Raw genomic sequence first — 25,908 nt, 5'->3', positions numbered from 1 at the left:
TCAGTAAATATTCGTTCAGTGCCCACTATGGGTCAGATACTGTATTAGTAGGTAGAACTAAAGAAATAAATACACTGTCCAGTCCATGTCATCCAGGAGCTCAGAATTTATTTATGGTATGTGGGGGTGGGGCCTGAGGAATGGGAGGAAGAAGTAGACATTTATGATATGGGGTTAAAGAGTGGAGGAAGAAAACCACTTAAATTGTGCATGATGGAAACCTAACCAAGACTCATGGTGATAAGGGTAAGCAGGGTTAAAGAAGATTTTGTATAAAAGTTCACAGATGATACTTCAAGGATTAGGAGAAATTAATTGAGTAAAGAAGAACTAAGGAGATGTGTTACCATTTTTTTCTGGGAGCAAAAGGTACAAAGGATATGCAAGGAGGTGATAGGAATGACAAGTTGAAGAACTGCAAGTGGTCCAGTTTGGGTGGAACTACAGGAAGGAGGAACAAGTGTTGACAGATAAAAGGTCAGAGATAAGTGGTCCAGACCACAAAGGGTCTTCTATATTGTGTTAAGAAATTACCATGTCCTCTCGCCTGGGCGACATCATATTGGTCCTCAATAAATATTTAATGAATTGAACAATACATAAAGAATTACATCTATGCCTAGATAATGTTTTCTATCGTCTGAAAATATTTAAACAACTTCTCAACATATATTTGTTTTTATTTGTGTTAGTTATGTATTAAATTATCTTGAAACTATTGGGGTGATGAGAAGAGAAGGTTATTCCTATGGCAAATGCTAACTTTATGGCTTGAAATGGGAAATATAAACCATATGAAAAATGCCATTTTTACTTTGAGAGTAAGACTTTATTTTTTTTAGACTTCAAAAAAACGTACTTGAAAAAATGAGAAGAGAGAATGACATAGCAAAGTCCATGTTTGGTAGAAGGCAAATGGAAAAAAAAAATTCTCTTAGTACACTACAGTAAGTTTCTAAATCAAGAATCCACAATTTTCTTCCGGGTTTCTAAATTTAGTAACATTCCATTCTTAATGTCCCTGCTGTGTTCAAAACAAGCACCATTGTTTCATATTTTATGAGTACCTGCTCCTTCCCATAGTCTATTTACAGTAATATGTAAGTCACAGGGCCACATCATTCTTGGATATGTGCTAAGACCATTTTCCTCCATCTTTGCCATCTCACAAATGTTTCAGATTTAAACATTCGTGTACATTGTGAAATAAGTTTTGCATTTAGACTAATACAACTCCATTTTGCTTATGGCATTAAACCTAAGGAAAAAATAAGAATAAATTACAATCATGAAATATTGATGATATTATTTTATCTGAATTACTCTATTAAATTACATTACTTTTTCATATTATAAAAAAATTCAGAAAAAATAATGCAACCTAAAACTTTTCAGAGTGACTATTACTATAAAAATATTAGCATGAACACATTGCATTTCAGCTAGAATTTATTGACCAATAAAATGCCCTAAGAATGTGATTTTAAAAAATTGGAAATGTGTTATAAGTTGTATATATTAACATTTTTAGCTCAAGAATTCCATTCCTTCTTCTAACAGTTGTAAATGTTAGGAATAGGGTCTTTTGTACTTGTTCCCTGTGGTTGGAATGTTCTTCATCAAGAAGTAGTTGTTTCCTCACTTCCCTTCTGCCTTTTTAAATATCATATTTTCAATTACACTTTCCTTGACCACTTTATCTAATGTTGCAGCCCATCCTTTGCTTCTTTTCTGCTTTATTTTTCTATATGCAACTCACCACTATCTAGCATGCTCTATATTTAACTTACTTGTTTTGTTTACCGTTTGTCTCCTGTTAGGATATAAATCCTATAAAGGCAAGAATCTGTCTATTTGTCTTACTGACTATATTCAGCATGTAGAATAGAACATGTTAAATAATAGGCACTTGGCATATATTTGTTTAGTTAGTGAATAAATACATCTTTCTTAGAGATATTCACTATAATTTTTATATCAGTGGCAAAACAAATCAAAATCATCTTAAATGTATAACAGTTAAGACATGGTTAAATAAACAGAAAAGTTCACTTACATGAAGGCATATTATCCAACCACTAAATATGTTTATAAATATTTATAAAACAGAGAAAGACATTAAAATGTTATTTTAGTGGGGGGGGTATATACAACCACAACGAGTAAGATGTGCAACGTATGGGGGATGGACATGCTTGAAGCTCTTACTCGAGGGGGGAGGGGGGCATGGGCAATATAAGTAACCTTAACACTTGTATCCCCATAATATGCTAAAATAAAAAAATAAATTAAAAAAATGTTATTTTAAAAAGTTCTCAAAATTTTCATAGACTATAAACACAATTACATTAAAACAAGTAGAGAAAACAGCAAACAGAAAGTTGTAACATGGAAGCAGAAGTTGTTTTGCGATGGGTATGATTGAGGGCCATTTATTTTTCTCTGCTGTTTCTATTTTAAAGTTCACATATTATCATTTCTATATATATATGCACAAAAGAAAAATCAAACAAATGAAAAGAAAATACCTTAACAATGTAATGTGTAGGTTTGTTGAGTATGTTGCTCTTGAGTTTGATTTTGTTTACAAGAAAGAATGGTGGGAATAGTTAAAATTCAATGTAATACACTCCATTATTCAATATTCCAAATATATTATCTAGGAATATAGACACTGTAAATGTTCTGATAGATGGATTATAAATAGCCATGTGGGACAAAGGTCAAATCTGAGCTATGACTATGAATGCTATCTTGCATTATTGTTAGCAAGAGACCCTATTACTCAATCCAAGATTAGTGTGAATGGCTAAAAGAAATAACGAGAAAGAGTCTCCTCAATATTCCTAAGGCTTTGGATTGTCCAATTTTAGGGGAGGAAAAAGAATGAGTTTGAAGGGGAGAGGCAGGAAGGAAGGAAGCTAGGGACCTAAACACTAAGAGATAAATGGATGTTAACTAATCAAAACTTCTAACTGGTATACCTGGGTATACCAGGATACCTGAGCAAGTCAGAGGGAAGATTCAGTTAATTTTATCATCACCATGAAACATCAACTTTATTTATTGTTAGAAATTGTTCTCTCCAATATCCAAGTCTGTATTTTTAATTTCAGTCATTTTGCTAAGGGGAAAAATGACATTTTTGCATCTTTCAGGAAAATGACTATGCTATACACTGAAATCTGCTTATGCAATGAAATAATAATAAAATGTCTATACTCTTTCAGGTCTCACTGAGATTGATATGGTTTACCCTGATAGAAAAATACACCCAAGAATCCTGAAAGAATTAAAGTATCTCTTCTGGGGCTACTAGTGTAATGAACATTGATATGAATAGAGTTAAATGATATAAGAATACTCTCCTCAGTTTCATGTTAAACAGAACTGCAATCATAAAGATTGTACACAGTGAAGAGGGGATTTTGGGAAAATTTTATACAACAAATAAAGGTTACTGAATATTGAACTCAGATCCAGCAAAAGTATGAAACTGTTGAGTAGAGACAAGTCTTAGTTACTCTAATGCTGGTGACTGAGCCTTCAGCTAATGGCTTCCTTCTACACTGTGCTCCTGAAAGCCCCACTTGTGCCTTTCAGGCATCATTAGAGCTGGACAGGAAAAAAAAAGGAGGAGCTGAAATGCTGATCAGCTCATTCCCTTATTCATAGAAGTGCTAATGTAAGATTGGATGGGAGAAGATACTGGAATGACTGCCTCTGATGTTTCTTGGCATCATTCAACACATTCCAGTCCCTAGAGCACTGCAGATAAAGGATGTTTGACTTAGGTAGCTGTAAGATGATGGTATTTAAGAGAGCTTTTCTTGGCTTTTCAAAAAAAGGATGCTGAGTCGAATCTGAGTAAGTATCTGAAAAAGCCTCCGATCCTTTAAGTAGTAAATGAGTCCCCAGACACCATGTTCCTGAAAACATGGGACATAGAATGTTCTGGTGTACCTTAGTCCCCAAATTAGCTAGATTATTCAGTATTTATCAAGGAATGCTGATTTTCTGAAAATAGTGGATATTAAACAAACTGAAGAAATACAGGTTTCATGACACTGAAGAGGTTCAGAGCATACCACCTCAAAATGTGCTGCTTTGCTATATTGATTATTTTGAGCTGAAGGCACCTGAAAAACAGGAGATACTGGAAAGGCTCTCTGACCTTGTCTTTTCTACCTAAAAGCAAGGCATGAAAGGCGGGAGAGGGGACCCATGAGAAAGGTCCCCTGCCTGTATCAGGAAGACAAGAACATTTTTATCATTGGAAATTGCAAGATGATGCTGAAATGGATCCGTACAAACCAGCCTACTAAAATAACCCTTATCTTAATTTCCCCCATATATTTCCTAGTCACTGTCTCGCAATTTACTGCCCCTAACCCAAGTCCCTTTGTCTTGTCACATCCTCACAATGTTTAGGACCGTTTTGTTTAAAAAGGTATATGAAGTTTGCCTAATGGCTTCTTCAGGTCTGAATTTTCTTTATGTGAACAGGTTTTCACATTTTCTATATGCATGTAAAAATATTAAATAAAATTTGTATGTTTTTCTTCTGTTAATCTGTCTTATGTTATTTAATTCTCAGTTCTAGTCACAGAATCTAAGAAGGTAGAGAAAGTTTTTCCTCCCCTACGACATTATTGACAATAACTATCACTAGTGATTAAATAGTGAGCTTATTTCTGGATATAATTACCTCACTAAATCCTCCCAACAATGCTACTAGTTTGCCCATTTTACAAATGAAACATTTAGGGTCTTAGTCCTAGCTTGGTCAATAATTAGCTAGATATTGTGTGAACTGCTTAAATTTTTCCCCCTTCCTCCCCAATGTATAAACAGATATACCTGCCTTAATTATGTCACAAAATTATAATAAAGATTAAATGATATGAAGAAATAAAGTTTCTGAGACAGAAAATTTGGATATCTGTAAGTGAATAGAAACATTGGTTAATAAAGCATTTTTGATAAAAGGAGAAAGAAATAATCAGAAACATGCATGGATATACATGCATAAAAAATACTGCACTTATGGGAATTCTGTTCATTAGTTGGAATTTTACTCCATTTGCAAGTACGTAAATTGTGACTTAAAAGCACTAATTCAACACCAAATGATGGTAGTGCTGATTGGTGAATTAAAATCAAAACCACAAATTTCTAAACTGTTTCCTATGTATGGTTGGTATTTCCTCAACCAGAACTGCCTAAGTCAACATAGGAAATACACTTAAAAATACAACATGAGAAACAAATGCCAGATACGTATGGAATGTTTTGGGTTATTATAACGATTGAGGGGCATTACTGGTATATAGTGGACGAAGACGCTAGATGCTAGATGTTCAGTCCTGGATGGGATGGTTTACACATGTGTGACTGCCCGCTATGCTTTCAATTGTCCTGGCAGAGCAATGTGGGTCTCTTTTCTTTAAATTAATGAAGATGTTATTTTAATGGGAGAAAAGTGTGCATAATTTTACTGAAGAACCATTAGAAAAATTTAATGTTATGCTTCCTCTTTCTCCTTGTTTTTCCTTACTCAATTGTCTCTACCTTTATTTCTTAATTATTCATTTATTTTTATTTCATCACCACCTCATCCCAGGTCTAAACACAGAGATTGTTAGGATACTACATATGGGGATAAGGCCCACACACACGATTTGCCAGAATATTCAGTTTCCTCATTTTCTCTTATTTTGATAGTCTGAAATTTGTCTTGGCATGCTATCCCTACTTGACTTGGCTATTTCTCAATTTCTGTTGCCATATACAAAAACGTGCTCTAATTAATATTTAATCTAATACTAGTTCTTATTCTATGTCTACTTGTACCTCTACTCTTTTTTTTTTCAGTATTTTCTTTTTCCTTTTTTTTTTTCCTTAATTTTACTTTTCTTTTTTTTTTTTCCAAAATATTAATGGGGTACAAATGTTTGTACCTCTACTCTTAATGTGCCTTTACTTTTTTGACAGAATTCTTGTAAATATGAATGTGTTCACTGTAACTAAGTGCAAGTATTTATTTCATTATATCTTTTAGTGTCTTCACACTATAGCTTCTATGAATTGAAATATGGAAGAAATTATCATGCATGATTTCCTCTAGGTTCTCTCTGACATTACAGCTAACGTACTGTATTGATTGTCTTTTTAAGACAAGTACACAGAATTTGTTATGAAAATTACAAAAATTATAAAATATTACAAAATATTTGTTATGAAAAAGTGATTTCCCAGTTTTCTAGACCAGGTGCTGGCAAATCTTTTGTAGAAAGGGTCAGATCACAAGCATTTCAGGCTTTGTTGGCTATGTAGTCTCTGTTGCAACTACTCAGTTCTGCTGGTGTAGTATGAAAGCAGCAATAGAAAATATGGAAACGAATGTATCGCATTAACAACACAATTTTATTTACAAATATAGGAAGCAGAGTTTGACCTCTGATACTTGGTTTGCCAGTCCCTGCTCTAGCTTCTTTTTCTCTACTGCATAGTTTTCCATTACATATATCCATTACATTTGATTTATACTCTCTACTGTTGATGGGTATTTACTTTGGTTTTCATCTTTTTTTTTTTTAATCTGCAAACAGTGCTCCAATAAACCTTGTGCACATGTCTGTAAGCGATTCTTCACCTGGAAAAAGAATTGCTGGATCCTGAGGTATGTGCATTTTCCATTTGATTAGATCTTGCCAAATTTTTCTTGGTTTTTGTTTTCTAGACCATTAATTTCTGTTCTTATCTTTACCACTTCTTTTCCTTTTTTAAAAAAATTTTTTTGAGACAGAGTCTCGCTTTGTTGCCCAGGCTACAGTGAGTGCTGTGGCATCAACCTAGTTCATAGCAACCTCAAACTCCTGGGCTCAAGCAATCCTGCTGCCTCAGCCTCCCGAGTAGCTGGGACTACAGGCATGCGCCACCATGCCCAGCTAATTTTTTCTATCTATATTAGTTGGCCAATTAATTTGTTTCTATTTATAGTAGAGATGGGGTCTCGCTGTTGCTCAGGCTGGTTTTGAACTCCTGACCTCGAGCAGTCTGCCCGCCTCAGCCTCCCAGAGTGCTAGGATTACAGGCGTGAGCCACCGCACCCGACCATACCACTTCTTTTCTTTAGGTTTTGCTCATGCTTCTTTAAAATTCTGGAGTAATCACTTAATTCATATTTATGGTTTTTATTTTAATTTTATTGATTTATTTTTTACTTGGCAGTATAACTGCATTGCTCAAAACTCAAAAGTTCACAGAGAGTACACAGTAAGATCTTCCCTTTTTGGGCCCCAGGACATTGTTCTCCGTAAAAGCAAATAAGCTCATTAATTTTTTGTGTAGGCCTCCAAAGACAACCTAAGCATTATCAAGTAACTATTAATATACACATAGATATCCTCCACTCACCTGTTTTTATATAAATGGTAGTATACTATATATACCACAATCCTGCTTATTTATTCGACAATATGTCTTGGAAATTATAATAAATGTATATATTGCCAATATCTAGAGATATTTTTCATTGTCATGAGTGGACAGTGGTTGGAACTGGCATCAAGTGGGTAGAGATCAGTAATGCTACTAAACATCTTGCAATGCACAGGGCAGTCCCCACAATAAAGGGTTATCCAGCCCAAAATGTCAAAAGTGCCAAGGTAGAGAAATCCCACTTAAATGATAATGAATTAGTTTGTCAATCATGTTTTTCAAATCTTCTATAGTCTAAAAATATTGCTGTGCTAGTTTATCAATTTCTGGCACTGTGTGTTAAAATAGCTAGCCTATCATTCTTTTGATTTTTAAAAATAAGTCTCTATAATTCTGTCACAATCTCTTTGTATTATTTTCAGACCACTTTGTTTTTTATATATACACACACACATATATATAAATGTATAAATTTATACACACATATATATGTATATATATGTATATACACATACGTGTGTGTGTATATACACGCATATACACAAACACACACATATACACATTTACATATATACATATATTCATAATGGTTATATCATCTTAATAGTTTGTTTCTTTTATTAACATGAAATGTCACTTACTATTGCTATTAATATCTTTGCCTTAAATTTTATATTTTCTGCTATTGACATTCCTGCATCACCTTTCTTCGGATTAGTATTTACATAACATATACTTTTTCCCATTTTTTCAGTTTCCATTTCTGAGTGGTATTGCAGTAGATCTAACTTTATAATTAGCATATTCTTGAATTTTTAAAAAATCCATTAAATATCACTTCTTTTATAAATCTGTTAATATTTTGAGATTACTGATATATCTTGATTAACTGTCATCTTATTTTTCATCTTCTAACTCCCATCTTTTCCTTTCTCATTTGTTTTTATCCTTTCCTTTATCTTTTGGATTGGTAATATTGCACATTTTCCTTATCATTTCTGGTTGTTTGGAATCACTGATCCATCGATAGTTTCCTTTTTTTCTTTTTGTACAGTTACTTTAAAATTTTAGTGTGTACAACTAATTACACATTTTTCTAACAATATTCTCTAGGCTTCAATCTTTTTACTAGTACTATGAACATGTCAAAAAATGACATATTGCTTTTTATCTAGTTATCATCACCTCCTTATGGTCATCATTGTTTGGAACTTTAGTTTCTATCTATTTTAAAAACATAAAACACATGAATATGTTTTCAGCCAATACTTAATTAAATTTTCCAATATATTTTAGCAGTATCTGTTCTAATTTGTTATTTTACTTGGGTCCACCAAAACAATACTGTTCTTTTTTAATACAACAATTAATCTAATTTGTCAACATATTTTATCAATTTCATTCCAAATTTTGTTTTCTTTTATTTTGGATACACTCATTCCTTTTGGGCTCACTTCTCATCCTTCTAAAATACATATTTTAGCAGTTCTAGTGAAAAGTCTAGGGGTGATAAAATTGTTTTGTTGTATAAAAATTTCTCCATTGTGTCCCCCTTCCTGAAGGATAGTAGACTGGGAGAAAGGAAAAAAAAGAAAGAAAGAAGGAAAAGAAAAGAGAGTAAGAAAAGGAAAAGCAAGAAAGAGAAGGAAAGAAAAGAGGGGAGAGAAGGAAGGCAGGCAGGCAGGCAGTCTGGTATTTTTTTTAGTAAGCTAGATATTATTCATTGTCTTTTAGCCTCTACTGTTGCTAAGAAATCTGATTACAGTCTAATTATCATCCCTTTGTAATTAACTTGTCTTTCTTTTTAGAAGCTTCTAAGATTTCCTTTATGACCTGCGATGTAATGTGTCTAGGTATAAACATATTTTTATTTATGCCATTCAGTACCTGCAGTGCTCTTTTGATCTCAGGATTCATATATTCTTTCCTTTTTGGGAAATTCTCACCTATTATCCCTTTACCTATATATTCCCATTGGTCTCTCTATTCTGTTCTGTTGGATGTCCTGTTAAATAACTCAGTGATTTATGACTAAGATAAATGTAAAGTAAACAGAAAGTACAATTGCACATCATGTTTCCTTTGACATTTAGCTTTCTGAGGAGTTCTTAGACCGAGTCAGAGTTACAAATTTATGGCAAAGCCTTTGTGGTTATAATACTAGATAATAAGCATATGCAAATCACTAGATAGGCTCCTAGTTAAATGACAGGAGGAATAAATGCCATTTTGTTTCCTTTGGGAAGGGTATAGCTTAGAGCCTCTGAAATGGCCCAGTGCAAAGGGTCACAAATGATTAAGTGGTATTTTTTGAGTGATTTTAGAATGATATAGCTATTAGTAACAAAATATCCAATTAACAGTAGCCCCAATAACAGGAACATTTTATATCACCCAACAAGGAGTCTGAAGCTGCAGTATCCTGGCTTTTTGCTCTACCATACACATCTTCTTTGCCACATCTCTCCAATCATTACAGATGGCTGCAGTGGTTACAAACATCATATTCTTCCATCTACACATCCCAGGAAAAATGAAGGAATGGGGATACAGATCTACTTCTCTTGCATGTCTTTCTTCTTTTTTTTTTTAGAGAAAACAATCATTTCCACAAAGTCTATTTTCCCCCACCAAAGCAATCTCTTTATATCCTATTGGATAGAACTGGTCACAGACTGACCCCTACACCAGAAACAGGATAAATGGAATGGAATCAGCACTGGCTTAGAACATTCATAATTTATTCTCGGGATCTGAGCATACTGCTGCCTATACAAAATTGCCTTTTTTTTTTGGTTTTTTAGTAAGGAAATCGGGAGGTAACTGTTGATCCCATGGAATAGTTTTCCCCAGCCATCTTTCTCCACCAAGATTGCACAAGCTATTAATTTTTGTTTTCATGGAAAAAGAAAAGAAAGTTGGCCCTTCTTTCTCTCATTTTCTGAATCATTGCTAAAAATAAAGAAAAGCAAGTTGAGTGGAATTTTTCAGAAAGTTGAATTGTATTTACTATAAACTCCTAAGAAAAAACTTGATCCAACAACTGGAAGACCTGAGTGTGCCATCAGTTAATTACAGGGCCTTGGGCATATTACTAGGGCTCAGTTCCCCACCTACAAAGTAAGAACCATAGGACTAGATAAATTGCTATTACGTCGCTTCTCATTTTAAGTTTCCATAAGGCTTTGCATCAGCAGCTAAGTTATATATGATTGTTTTGAAACTAAAGGTAACTTTATAGCCAAACTTTATAGCTCATAAGCAAGAACCGCACTCTATTGATCTCAAAGAACTAATGTTGCTTACAAAAGAATTTAAGAGTAAGAAAGTATCTAGAAGACCTGCAAGCTCACCATTAAGGTTGGCTAACATAATTATAGACACATTCTTTATGGTGAATCTATCTGGGAAGAATATTTTTGAGTCAGTCTTCCCCAAAGAGCGTTACTAAGTGGTCTGGAAAGGAATGAGTTATGAAGCAAAAATGAAAAATTTGAGAGATGCTGGATTAATCACATTTAAGTATAATTCTTTATCACTGAGTTTCATAGAGGATGTACAGTGCTAAAGTACACTGTGAATCTCTGAAAGAGCTATATCATCTTCCAACTTTAATTTTGACTATGAATCCATTTTCTCATAGAACATTTAATTATTCTCCATTTAAAAAATAATCATATTGCCTTACCTTTATATGAAGTTGGTACAAATAACAAAATATTTTTTTAAATACCATATGTTAGCTATATGAAAATCTTTCCTTCCCAAACCTTTTCTAAAACTGCTTTTTCACAATTCTGACATAATTATAAGATGCCAATTTAATAACACCATCCTAAAAATAGAAAATAAACAGTATGTAAAATCTACATATGAATTTTGCCACACATACTAATATAATAAATATTAAATGGTCCAAACACTACTTTAGCATTGTAAAGATACAGTATTACAGGCAATGTATTTTTTATTCATACTGTTTTAACTTGTTTCCCAATGATCATTTTTAGCCTATCTTTTTGAAATATTTCATAGAATAAACATTCAGGGAAACATGCTTGGAGAAATGTTAGTTCAAGCTATTTTTCTAAATGTGTTATAATAAATGGCAGATATGCTCAAACTCATTTAAAAGAAAAAGCAAGAAGGCAACAGTAGGGAAGAGCAGAGAAGTTTTTACTGCTTATAAAAAAAAAAAAAAAATCAGTCAACAAGGGATTCCTGGCAGGAGTCACACTAAAACAGCTGGCAGACCAAAATCTGAAATTCTAAAGTAACCTTTTTAGAAACTAAACTGGAAAAAACAGAAATAAGTTTCCATTCTTTTGTCATGCAGCCACTAAGAGATGGGTATCGCCTACTGAGAGAACCATTTTGCTGCCTGAAGCACAGTAGAAATGGCAGTAAGAAAGAACGTAGGAGAATTCAGGAGTAGCTATCAGGGGATCAAACTAGTCTCCACTGGTTTAGTAGAGGAAATCAGCCTTAAAACAAAGATAAACTTATATAATATCTATGCCATACGTATGAGTTCTCATGGGGGTAAACAGGTCATAATCTGCCAATGAGCATGTAGTATCAGAAGTGGCTTCTAAGCCTTAAACATTTCAATTATCTAAGAATCAGGAAGAACGGAAAAGAAAGATATAACCTGTCCTCTTTGACAGTGTTGCAAATAACAACAATAAGAAGATGATGAGATATTTGTTAAACTGATACTTATATATATTATTTCATAAAACCCTATGAAATAGTTATCACAGAAAAGAAAACTCTAAATGTTGAGTAACTGCCCAAGTTCTTGAGAACTTTGACAAAGTCATGGAGGGTGTTAAGCTAATTTATGTGTATATTATGGATGCGTGGGAGGAGACATCAAAGGTTAGCAAAGTAAAAGGGTATAAAATCGGAATGGATTGTCCTACAGACACACCCAGTTTGTCTACCATTTTCATTTTCGACTCTTGTTCGAAGTAGAATGTTGTTAATTTCCATTTAACAGTGATTTAATAGATCTCTTTATGTTTGTTTCTTTCTAATAAAGAATAGCTTTAGTTAAAAAAAAAATTAAATTTCCCTGAATTTGTAGCCTTACCTATCTGCCTAACTAGACAATATTGCCATCTAGTGGAGTAAACATACTACAGCTACCACTTCTGGGGGCGGAGCCGGGGTTCTAACCGAGGTCTAAGGGGTGTTCCCAGCGAACACAATGTTAATAGTGATGCCAGGTCCTACCAAGAGCACTCAAACGCATCCAAAGCAAACATGTACTGACATTTGATTAGACAACCCACTCTGGTCCCAAAGCTTTATTTAATAGCTTCACTGAGAAAAATTACTGCCACCGTTGAAACAAGGTTTTTGATCTGCCTCACTTACTTATTTCCTTTTCTTTGAACTTTCAAGATCCATTTTCTACTCCTTTGTTCACCTTCCTGCTTGAAAATATTTTCCAAAACTTCTCTCATGTTTACAGTGAGAACGTTGCCCTATGTCACCATAACCAGGTAAAGAAGCAGGTGTCAGTTGCTAATGATGAGCAAGAACTCAACAAAAAGTCAATCTGTGTCTTAACAGAGACCCAGTATCAGTCCTAGAATGAGCAGGAAAGATCTAGGTTTTGGTCTGAACAAGATGAAGATTTAAGAGACAGGAAAACAGGAGTCGGATTACAAGATTGGAGCAGATGCAGTTTCAACTGAGGTTCCCAATATTCTAGAGATAAGTATCCTTAGCAAATATCCCTTGAGACCTCTTCTTTAATTAAAATCAGATACCCACTGCTTGTCCTGATTTGCTGGAAGGCTTATGTAACCCTTGATTCTGCAAAAAGGCCATTTATTGAAACCACCATCAACATGCTGAAAGAGCATGGAAAAGCATGGAGAAAGAACCACACCCAGGACTGGACCTCTGTCAGGACACCACTGGTTGGTTCTTGCCATGCCCCATCTCTGACCCTACACAGTTAAGATCATGAAGGATGTGAAAGTATAAACAAAACTGCCAGTAAGTCTTTTTTAGCCCATTTTTGATGAAATAAGTATAGAAACACAGAACATCGGTTTAGATCTGTTTGAATAAAGACACAGACGAAAAATTGGAAGAGGCAATTTTCAGAAATCCAAATACAGTATGTGCTTCTCCAAAATTTGCATCAGAGGCTGAGTCATGCCCATGCAAACGGATCTTAGTTCAAATTCATGTCAGAAAAATCTGGAACACACTTACTTCCTTTATGCAAATCTCCTAGGAAAGCAGTTGCTTCTTACCTATAATAAAAAGAATCTCCACTGCAATGTCACTGACTGTTGTGCTTCGAGTCGTGGACAGGTCATCATTGCCAATAAAGCAAACGTTGTAAGGTACGGTCACGGCAACATAAAACGTCGCCAACAAAATAAGCCAGTCCCAGCCAGCTTTAAAAGTGCTAAAATGCAAAAGTATGAATTTGGACTTTTTCGCATCGGAAACTTTATACTCCGGAAATGCTGGTTTATCTACAAAAACATTCTGTGGATGAAGACAAAAAGAAGAGAGGGGAGAAACACAAAATTAGAAACAAAGATCATACAGCTTTAAACACAAAATTAAAGTGACTTTTAAAAGTTGTTGATATAAAACACCGAAACAACTAAAACTGAGCAGAGATCATTGTTATATGTAAGAGGAATGGGCAGAGTTTAGTCATGAATGTTAAATGAGCAATCTAGATTTTGTTCATTAAAAATCAAAAAAACCCATTACCTAAAATGTCATCTAAAAACATCCACAGATGTTAAGTAATCCTACATGCATTATAAACACAAAGGTGAGTTTATATTTCTATTGTTATGGTTATACTTTGTATACTCATCATTTTCAGATGACAGTCATTATCTAAAGAGTACATTTGACCTGATATTCTACTGATGACAACTAAGGTACCATTTTATTTTCAAGAAAGGATAGATAACATGGCCAACATTTTATTGTAAACAGCTGTTTACATTCTTTTCAAAATATAACCAGGTTGTGCTAACTACATTGCATTTTTGCATTGTGGTTGTTGGTGAAGTTTCGAGCTAGTAACCCAAACCTCATTACCTAGACTAACACAGATGCATTCTGACATTGGCCAGACCTTGCTGAGAAAGTAAAGTGAGAAACAGTCACTTAAGGGTTATTATTCAAGTCATGGAGGAGAAAGGCAGTGTTCACTGTGCAGCTGATTAAATGCAGAATAGCTGAAGTTTTTGATAACTGCAAAAGCACTTCACGTTGAAAGCAGTCCAAATTGATGAACAATTCTGCTATTGCTATGAGACAAAAGGAGGCCCAACAATAGCGTGTGTGGAAATTTGACAAGCCCGTGACCAGATTCTTGCAGACCTTGCTTTAACCTCAATTAATGAGAAATGCAAGATAGGTAATGGAAACTTAAATTTGAAAGTTTAGTTAAATTAACAGAACAAGTTAAAAGTTCCAGAATACATGTTACTTGTAGGTCACAGTGGCGTTTTTTTTTTTTTTTTTTTGTCTCAGTCATTGAGAGAATGGCAGATTAATTTGGTGTATTCAAGGATCCCTGAAGTACCTGAGGATTCAAGAAAGGTTCAGAGAGATCAGGAACACTTAGTTCTAAATGATGACTATCAGTGACTGAATAATTCTGTTACCTTAATATTAATGCACACCTTGTCTGGCACCTCCCTTTGGAAGGTATTCTCAACAAGTGCTTCTATTTCCTGTTTATATTCTCACACAGGGACCTCATAATGCCAGTACTGCATGGTGGGACACTGCCTCACTACTTCCAGATGGTTCTTTGATGCCCATCTGCCCACTGCATCTACATTTCATCCCATTCCCCGATATTTTGTTCTGTCTCTTTGCCTCATTTTCTGGTTTCAAGGAACAAGTTTCCAAAGTGGACTTTAGAATAAAACTGAGAAAACATGAAGTACTCTGTTGAGCTTCTCATGAAAACTCAGGCTGGTAGTCAGAGGTGATTAGGTCTGTAAATACTAATCCCCTCAAGGTTGGGAAGCACTTCTGTTGCAATAGCACATTATGGATTCTAATATAGTTTTTCTCTAAATATTTACTGCAATAAGAAATTGTTGGAAGCTATGGGGAATATCTCATTTTCTATCCAAATAAGTTTTTCCTATCATGTTACATTAACTTAAAATTTTTACCTTGTTTGAGGGAAAAGCCAGGTCTAGGGGTGAGCATTTGGGAAAACTCAAGAAGCAACGTATTTTCTTTGGTTTACGCTAATTACATGATTCTGTTGCAAAAGTTCAGCGATCATTAGTTATCTTCACAAATCAGAAAACACACAATTTCATTTTTATAGGCTACTGAAAACATATTATTTCAATTATTTAAAAAGATACTGAGAATTCAATACATCTCAAATTAGACTTAAATTTTGAAATGTTATCAAATCAAATCCAGCATACATCTTTAAATAATCACCTGAGTGAAAAAAAAATGGATGCTCCTCTCCTCCTGCCACAGTATTTTTAAAGTTTTACCAAAAACTTTTTGAAAGGAAACAAAAATCTTAAAACTGTAAAAAGAAAATTGTACACAGTTGTAAAATTGTGTTTTTAGCTGGAAGTAAGAGGGAGGCATATTATTTATAACTCTCAAACATAGAGAGTGTGTCTAAGGAATAATACCACCAACTAGTCTAGGTGTTAGGTTTATATTATTTATTAATTTTGAAGCATATTTCTTCAGTACTAATGGTGTTTTAGCTATTTAATCTGTACCCTATGAATTATTAAAGCACAAAAGTTAACTCCATTGCCTAATTAAGGTTTCCTAAACTACTTTCCCAACATTTCTTTGAAACTATTTTCTGAATGAGCAAGGGGATAGGAAAGTGTTTCTGCAGTCACTATAGCTGGGGAATCCAAAAGCAGTGTTTACCTTTGCTGACTACCAGCTCAGCCCCTTGCAGGTAACATGATTCATGTATAGCAGTCTCCTTTCAAGCTTCCAAGGCTCTCTTGTAATCTTTACAACATTTGTGTGTGTGTGTGTGTGTGTGTGTGTGTGTTGGAGATATTTGCATCCTTCCATTCTCATTTAACAGACAGAGTAACAAATTAAGGAAGGCAGAAATCAAACAACTTTCCCAAGATATACCAGGCAGTTAGAGCCAGGACTAAAAGGTGTTGCATTCTGATTCCCAAACTTTGCAAATATCCTCATGAGTTCACTCGTGTATGGCTGAAGCACATATTCTTGTTCCACAGAATGGTATCAGACAAGCAGCAAGGTAGGAGTGAATCAGCGGCACAGTGGCTTTAAGCCAAGAAGATTAAGGGCTGCTGCTTCTACTTTTGAAATTTTGAGTAAGTTGTTTTTTTCCATCATTAAAATGGGACTAATAAAAATCATACCTAACACTAACTTGCTGTGAGAATCAAATAAGATGTATGTGAAATGAATTTGTAAATAGCAAAGGGCTATAAAATATTAAGAATTCTTTTTTTGTGTGCCAATGTTATTATAGCCAGAATTCCTCCAAGAATGATTGTTTAGTCAGTAAATTAACCAGATCATTTCCTTTCTTCATTCTTTCTTCCTGCTATCTGTCCTTCAGCCATTCTACTCTGTTCTCCTTGTAAGGAGAAGGTGAACAGGGCCAGTCCTAATTCCACACTTACTTTTTTCCCAGAAGTAAAATGTTACCTGTAGTATCAGAGTCACTGCGCTGATTAGATATCTTTAATTACTATGTATTATTTTAATGCTCTTCCCTGATATTTGTACTTCTTAAATGAATAGCAATTAAGCAAATTAGCTAAGCAGTGGGAGTTATGATTTTTTAAATCAGATTCTTAAGTACTGTTTTATACTTTGTTGAATCTAAAGGGAAAAATAGCACACTCGGCAAATGCATTTTAAAGCTCACTAATCCTGGCTATGTTTCAATGATTCTCCACTAAAAGCTACAGGATGGTGTCAGCTTGCAGCATTACAAAATCTCTGGATATTTGTTTAGGTACTTTGCTGGTTGGCTTGCATGGAGTCAAGCCCAGATGTGGTTACCTTTGTTTCTTTATAGAATTTGTTTACTTTCATTAAGACTGACTTGGTAACTGAAGGGAGATGTAAATAGGAACCAGTGGAAGGATCCATAGAAAAGTGGTGTGCACCACTTCAAGTCTCTCTGGACTCCAGGAAATCAATATGACACAAAGGCAAAGGTGTCCCTAGGAAACCTTTATATTAAGTCAGGACAAAAAAAAAACAAAACAAAAAACAGTGTGTGACTCTCCACAACAGAGCATGGCAGACCAGTACATGGTCTTTGAAGTACAAATAATTCAAAATATTGTCCTAGCTTCCAGAAAGAAATCGCATTGAAGCAGAACCAAGTTTGTAGCACTATAGTATCAGATTGCTCCACAATCTGGGCTCATACATCTTTCTTTGTTTACTTCAGAAAAATGGATACTTTGTATGTCTGATGCATGGCTCTGTTTCATCAAAGAATTTTGTATGTCAGATTAGGTAACCCACCAATTTACTATGTAAAAAAGTAAGGTGCCAAAGAATCCCCCTTGTGTCCTAACTCTCAGAATTTCTGGATCTTAAATTGATTACAAAATAGCTCTGGTTGTTTGAATGTGAATCTCTAATGTCATTGGCAAGTTGGACCCTGAATATTTAATCAGCCACTCACAATCACACAGCACCCCAGATATGGGCTGGTGATTCTGTAACACAAATGAATGACATTAACATAAATTTGAAAAATTATCTTCAAATATCTACAAACCTAGCAGAAATTATTCTAGGTTTCTCGGTGAAGTCGCCTAGTCCTAGGAACCAATTTTGAAATTAAGTGTGGTATCCTAGAAGATGTGTATCATATAAAACTGGGAAGAATCACTGTTTATAGGCACATACACGGCAATGGCTTTTGACAGTTAAGCACCATGTTTCTGAAAGCAGATCTATTATAATTTACTAAAAGCACAACTTTTTACAAAACTGTAATGCATGGCATATAACTTCAAATCCAGTGCTTCGCTGTGTGAAATTTTCACCTGTGTTCTGTATAAAATATAAATTTTTTAAATGGATTAAATGATTTTATTTCATCATGATCCCCCGGATAAAAGCATTAAGATAGAAATTAAGATTTTAATTTAAAATCTTAAAATTAAGATTTTTAAATTAAGAAATTAGATAAAGTATACAATAGATGAAAGTAAAATTAAATTTGAGAAATTTTAACCAACAAACTATGAACATGTATTATGACTTGCTGCGTCATTTTGTTTCATAAAAGGTAACCAGTATGTCTCCACTTGCAGCACCCCTAGTACCATATCATACTGCACTGTAATAATATTCTAATCTCTATGCTGTGATAGCATTATGATTAAGCACTTTTATTACAGAAATGCCTCATGACTGCTGACCTTTTCCAGTTTGCTCTTTATAGGAAAGCACAAGCCAAAGTGAAAAAAAACATAATCTAGGAAAGCCAATAAATGAATAATTGGAGCCTTTCTTTAGCGAGTCAAGCATTGCCACCAGGGGAAACCAGCATTCATAGTGTACACATAAACCACCTACATTATTTATTTTCAATTTGTTCTTTTCTCTTCTTTGCAGGTGCCCAGAGATGTGATAAAGGACTGCTCGGCTTCGTCTCCGGGCTGAGTCAAAGTGGGTCCCCGTTCTTGATCTTCCTTTGACTTTGTCTGGGGGAAAGCAAAACTCATTAGACGCCAATGAATGCATAATTTCATCCCAAGAATGTTAAGTTTTGACAGTTCCCTTTCAAGAGCACATAGTAGTAATACACGTTTTTCAACACTGAAAATGATCTGCTCTCTCCTAATGATATTTAAATAGTCCTTTACAATTCATATATTTTTTCACCATATTAACTGCATGAATTTTTAAAAATTAAAGTAAAACATCCATGAGAATAGAAGAACTTTCAATTAGTTCAGAAAAGCATTAACAAGTAATTAGTATCTTTTCTGCTATTAGACACTCATATCCGTAATTCTACTCTCAATATTTTTTATTTCTTTCCAGAAATCCACATTTATATTTATTTTTCTTTGCAAAAATGGAAATTCATAATAAAAACTATTTATATATTACTTTTTCAAATCAAAATACTTATAAATCATCCCAAATCTACATATTATAGTTCTTTCTCATTCTTTTTAATGGCAACTATCATACCATGCTAAGGCTATAACTAGCTTTATTAATTTTACTATTTCCTTTTCATCAACATTTAGGTTTATCTAATATTTTTTAAAAATCTGTGTAGATAATCCTGCAATGACAATTCTTAAATGCACAGATCTTTGAGTTTATTCAGTAAATAAATTACTAGCAGGAATAGCTACATTTTAAATTTTGGTATACGCACTCCAAAATTAATTCCAGGAATTTACACTCCCAGGAAGGGAATGGAAAGGCCTACTTCGCCACACATGCCAAACTTACAACATATTTAGTGTCAAATGAGTATTGTTTAACATTTCAATAGTTGAAAAGTGCCTTATCATTATTTGAGTTGATAGCCTAAAAATCATGAATGTGGATGAATGCACCTTATTTATGGTTCATTTGCATTTGTTTTTCTGATGTCTATTCATATTTTTGTCAGTTTAAAAATTAAATTAGTACTTTTCAATTATTTGTAATAGTTCTTTCTTTGAATACTAGAGTAATTGCCATTTTCTTATCATATAGGCTGCCAAAAATGTTCCTAATTTGTTCCTTGGCTTTGGGATTTATTTATGAAGTAGAAAAATTTTTAAATGTTCATGTTGTCAGTCTTACCCATCTATCTATTTGTGGTGTCTAGACGTTATGCCCTGCAAGCCAAATTGTCTTCACTCAGAAATCTATGCATATTTCTTCCAATATCTTTATGCCCCTACTTAAAATTTTTTTAACATTTAAATATTTAATCCAATTGGGCTGTATTTTTATAAGGTGAGGTGAGAATCTATTTATGTTATTTTCTTTCCAAAGGGCTATCGTTCAAGAGAAATAAACAAAATGGTTATATTACATTAAGAAACATTTAGTCTTAATTTGGCCAATTGATCAACATACAATTTCATTCTAAATAATTGTACCTATGTTACAATGATAGGACAATATAAAAAATTTAAAACTATTGTTTGTCTAAGCTTCATTGCCAAATCTCTCTAGTATTATGTAGACTCTGATTTCTATCCTTCATAAAAATAATTTGGTTTGGTTGTCATGTCACAGAAGCCCTATGACAATTCCTGATGACCACTGTGTGCCAGGCACTATTCTAGATCTTCAATATTTATTATTAAAATTGATCCTCTTAAATACCCTATAAGATCAATATTATTATCTTCCATTTACAGGTGAGAAAACTGAAGGTCTAATATGTCATATGGTCACACGGCTAGTAAGGAAGAGAATTACCATGTAAAGCTAGAGTAGACTACAGTTGTTCCTACCCCTTCCTCACAGAGCACAGAACCCCTTAGACTTCAATCAGTGTTCACAACTGCTGCTTTGTGTTGAGTGCCACATAGAATAATGTGTGTCACAGTCCATCTACATCTGAGTTTGAACTTCAAGTCTTTCAAGGGCTTTAATTATCCTCCATTCCCATGCCACCCCAGCATGGTTTAATGATCAGCAAGTAAGATATTTAATTCATTGCAAAAGTTTAATCTGACATTACATTTTTTTAAAAAAATTCTTCATCCTTTACTATGTACCTTGAAAGAATGTTTAAAATAAAACATGCTACATTACTATAGACTCGAATCACTAAAAGCGTATTTAAAAAACACAAAGAATAATATCAAAAGGGGCACTTTTTATGAAACTCATGGCTGAACAAAGCACATTTCATTATTGCTAAAAGTTAAGATCAAATATTCATGTGTTAAATTTTTTGGTCCACACAGAACTCTTGTAAATTGCATTGGAAAATGTAATTATTACTCCAGCAGGGAGTTATTTTGAATATATTTAAATTTGAAATTGCCAGAGTTTGAAGGCAACGTCTACAGGAGTTTGGTAGGAATAGCTGGCAGGCTGCGTATGCAATATCAGCTGGCTTCCAAAATGCCAAGCAAAATTACAATGATAACTATAAAACGGACCAGATTAGACATTTTAACAGTCAATAAGGCAACTCCCTTCTCAGTGGAAAAATCTAATTAATAGCTGAGATTTTCCAAATCAAACAACAGCAATTTTATCATCTTAGAAAAAGGCTCCTCAAAGGGAAAGATCATAAAAATATATCTGTCTTGTTCTTGGCTCTAAATGGAAAAAAAAAATTGTGCAACTTTGTAGTCACAACTGAACCCTCATTAATGATTAGGGTTGAAAACTATTGCACCTACGAGATCTAAAATCTCCTAACTTGAGGAATGAATTTAAAATGATCCTTTTTGATGGATCCCAACTGAAAAATATTACATATAAAATATGGAACAACTCATTCTTTAAGTATAGATAATATAAAATATTCATTACAGTAATATTTGTAATCTGCATATATAAAAAATACATCAATATATACATATATACATACTATACACGTGTGTTTGTGTATATAAACTAGAAACAAGCCAAATTTCCATAAACAAAATAATGCATAAATTGAGGTATAGTCATGGCATAGAATTTTATAATCCATTAAATTGGATTTATGTGGTAATTAAGTGGAAAATGAATAAAATGGTATCTGCTTAACATAGAAATATCTCAAAAACTCAAAATACTCAATATTGAGTACAAAAGCAATAAATGAAAGATCACAGAAAAGACAGCACCATTTTTATAACATACATGCAAAACTAAATAACATTGTTTAGAGAAATGTACAATTGCTATATAATGATACACAATCATATGACTGCAACTAGCTGCAAAAGAGGCTGGGAAATAGCATCCCTAGTTGAGCCACCATGTATGTGCCTTATGAAATGGTATTAATAAAAGTCTGTTTCTTAAACTGGGTTTTGGTTGTATGATGATTTGTAATAATATTTTGTGCTACATGTATTATATATATTACATTTTTAATGTAAAAATATCTTAATGTAAAAATATCTCACAACAAAAAAGGACAAGAATAAAGTGATATCAAACCATTTAATGGTGGGACCTGACAAAATTCTTTGATGGTAGTGGGGATGGATGACCCAGGTTAAAAATCTGAAGAATGAATAGTTGTTAATAAGACAAGATGTGTGTGTTTGGGGGGAATAATAGGTGTGAGAGCCTTGAACATAAAGGAGCTCGGCATCTTTGAAGAACTGCAAGAAGTCCAGAAGAGTTAGGATGCAGAGAATGAAAAGAAAAAAGGTAAAAAGATAAACTGGAAGGTAGACAGAAGTCAGACAGATGACTCATGGCCTTTGAAGCCACATTTAAAATGTTGCTCTTGACTCTAAGTGCAGTGATAGAAGTATAAAGTAGGAAACAGCCTAAAGTGCTCTAGCAGAAAGACCTTAAAATGTATGTATATGGTGTCTTGAATAAAAAAATATTCTCTCTCTCTCTCTCTCTGTGTGTGTGTGTGTGTGTGTGTGTGTGTGTATTTTTCTCTCTTACTCTTTTCCTTTCCTATAACAGGGCAGAGGTTAGCATTCTAGAGTGGAGGAACACATGAAGCCATAGCAAGATTTTAAACATTCAAATGACATGAGAAAATTTGAGATTTCAAAATAACACATTGACTTGCAATTTATGAGCTGATTAGAAAGAATCAACAGAGGACCATTCAGGAGGTTGTTTTAGTAGACCAGTTCAAACGTAGTGGTAGCTTAGACTTCAGTGGGAGCAGTAGGCATGGGCAAGGCTGGCACATTTGGAATAGATTTAGAGAGTAAAGTTCCCTGGCTTTGTCATTTAAGTGATCATAAAATTATTTAGTAAAAGAGTTCAGAGTGAGAGGAGAAAATCTAGGCCCTTACATTAAGATGTAATAGGTCAGCTGTGAGACATAAAAGAAACAGAAAAGGAGAAGCATAAACGGAGGAAAATGATTAATGTGGTGTCAGAATCTAAGGGAAAAGGATATTTCAAGAAAGACAGAGGAGTTATAGTGTCTTCAAACCTCATTTTGAGTGATTCTACTTAGATGGAAAAGACATCCTATATATCTCTTATAAAAGGAAGAAAAGAGATTGATTACATATGAAGGTGAACATACAGGAGGTGAACATACAGAGTTGATGGCAGGAAGATGAGAGCTCCTATCTGAAAGATGATATTCTCTGTCTCTCTATCTCTCTCTGCACCCCACCCTTTGTTTTTCATAACTTTGAGGGGGAATTAAATTCTAAGGATAAGTGGTAATTAGTAGGAGTTGATGTTTTGAATATAGTAGAGAATGCTTGAAATACTTGCAGAGGATGGGAGGTCAATTCCAGTAGGAAAAGTGATAGATTTGTTGAGGAATTTGACCAGTCCACATAAGGTTGATAATAATAAATTTAGAGTGGTTCACATTTGCCCTAGTATAATTTTTATCCCATCAGTTTTTAGCCATTCTGTGTGCAGTCCAGAGAAAATGGATTGTAGGTTTTTTTGAGTGTGTAGCTTTGCCAGATGGCTACAGAGAAAATAGAGAAGCACAAGAGAGTTTGGGATACACTCCTAAAGACTTTAAAATTATGTACCATGAAAGCTAAGGGGGAAGGAAAATGAAAACAGCACTAATGGACTAACACAGGAAGAAGGTGAAGATTTCAATTGCCATCAGGTCAAAAAAGGTAAATAAGTGAGTTACAAAAGGAGAAGGTACTGGTCAGTAAGCAGGATGATTAAATAGGCAATTTTAGTTGTTATACAATACTGAATGATGAAAATTTCCAGGAAAAATATTAAAAGTTATGTTTATACTCCAGTGAGTTAGGACTTCTCAACAAAACATCATGTTTTAGCAATATTCCCTTAGCCCCCATCATGTTCTCAGCATTATGCCAGGAACTTTGTCTTGGTTCTCCCTTAATCCTCACTTTGTTTGGCATTAAATTTTCATTTAATTAAAAGAAAACAAAAGGTCATAAAATTGTATACTTGCTCAAATTCACACAGTAAGTCAGAGGGTTCATATTTGTTTTTTGGTATTTTTTAATTTTTGTTTTGAATTATTACAGATACATAATAGTTGTATATACTTATAGGGTACATGTGATGTTTTGATATAGGCATACAGTGTGAATTAATCAAATCAGGGTAACTGGGGTATCCATCATCTCAAGCATTTATCATTTCTTTGTGTTGAGAACATTCCAAATCTACTCTTTGAGTTATTTTAAGGTATTCCATAACTTATTGTTGACAATAGCCACTTTGTTGTGCTATCAAATATTGTTCATTCTATCTAACTGTATTTGCACCCATTAACCAATCCCACTTTATCCCTGCCTCCCCACTACCATTCCCAGCCTCTGGTAATCATCACTCTACTCTCTACATTCATGAGATCAATTGTTTTAATATTTATGTCCTATATATGAGTGAAAACATGTGAACTATGTCTTCCTGTGCTTGCCTTATTTCACTTAACACAGTGGTCTGCAGTTTCATTCATATTGTTGCAAAGGACAGGATCTCATTCTTTTTATGGCTATATAATATTCCATTGTGTATGTATAACACAATTTCTTTATCTATTCCTCCATTGATGGACACTCAGGACAATTCCATATCTTGGCTATTGTTTACTACAATAAACATAAGAGTGCAGATATATTTTTGATATACTGATTTCTTTTCTTTTTGATATATACCTAGCAGTGGGATTGCTAGGTCATATGGTAGTTCTATTTTTAGTTTTTTGAGGCCTGCATATTGTTCTTCATAGTGGTTGCACTAATTCACATTTCAACCAACACTATATGAGGTTTCCCTTTTCTCCACATCCTCACTATCATTTGTTATTGCCTGTCTTTTTGATAAAAGTCATTTAAACTGAGGTGAGATGATATCTCATTGTAATTTTGATTTGCATTTGTCTGATGACTAATGATGTTGAGTATTTTTTCATATATCTGTTGGCCACTTGTATGTCTTCTTTTCAGAAATATCTATTCAGATTCTTTGCCCATTTTTGAATCAAATTATTTGATTTTTTTCTATTGAGTTGTTGGAGCTCCTTATATATTCTAGTTACTGATCTTTTGTCAGATGAGTAGTTTGCAAATATTTTCTCCCATTCTGTGGGTTGTCTCTTCACTTTGTTGATTTTTTCTTTTGCTATGCAGAAGTTTTTAGCTCGATGTGATCCCATTTGTTCAATTTTTCCTTGGTCACCTGTGCTTTGGAAGTAATACTTAAGAAGTCCTTGCCCAGCCCAATGTCCTGAAGAATTTCCCCCAATGTTTTATTTTGGTAGTTTCATAGCCTCAGGTATTAGATTTAAGTCTTTAATCCATTTTGATTTGATTATTATATATGATGAGA

The 25,908-nt window shown here is 33.9% G+C and overlaps 1 protein-coding gene across 1 annotated transcript in view; it reads right to left on the bottom strand.

The window, feature by feature from the left end:
• Positions 1–25,908, bottom strand: part of KCNH8 (potassium voltage-gated channel subfamily H member 8) — a 361,558-nt gene that overhangs the window by 148,263 nt on the left and 187,387 nt on the right. Inside the window, exons 4-5 of the mRNA XM_012783282.3 lie at positions 19,036–19,163; positions 13,719–13,959 (exon numbers count right to left, since the gene is read on the bottom strand). Of these exons, the coding sequence (XP_012638736.2) occupies positions 13,719–13,959; positions 19,036–19,163 (369 nt within the window). The remainder of the gene's footprint in view (positions 1–13,718; positions 13,960–19,035; positions 19,164–25,908) is intronic.

Source organism: Microcebus murinus, chromosome 1, assembly GCF_040939455.1.
Source record: "Microcebus murinus isolate Inina chromosome 1, M.murinus_Inina_mat1.0, whole genome shotgun sequence".
In the NCBI taxonomy this organism is placed as follows: Eukaryota; Metazoa; Chordata; class Mammalia; order Primates; family Cheirogaleidae; genus Microcebus; species Microcebus murinus.
The sequence above is the reverse complement of the archived record's forward strand: the minus strand, read 5'-3'. Positions and strand labels throughout refer to the sequence as shown.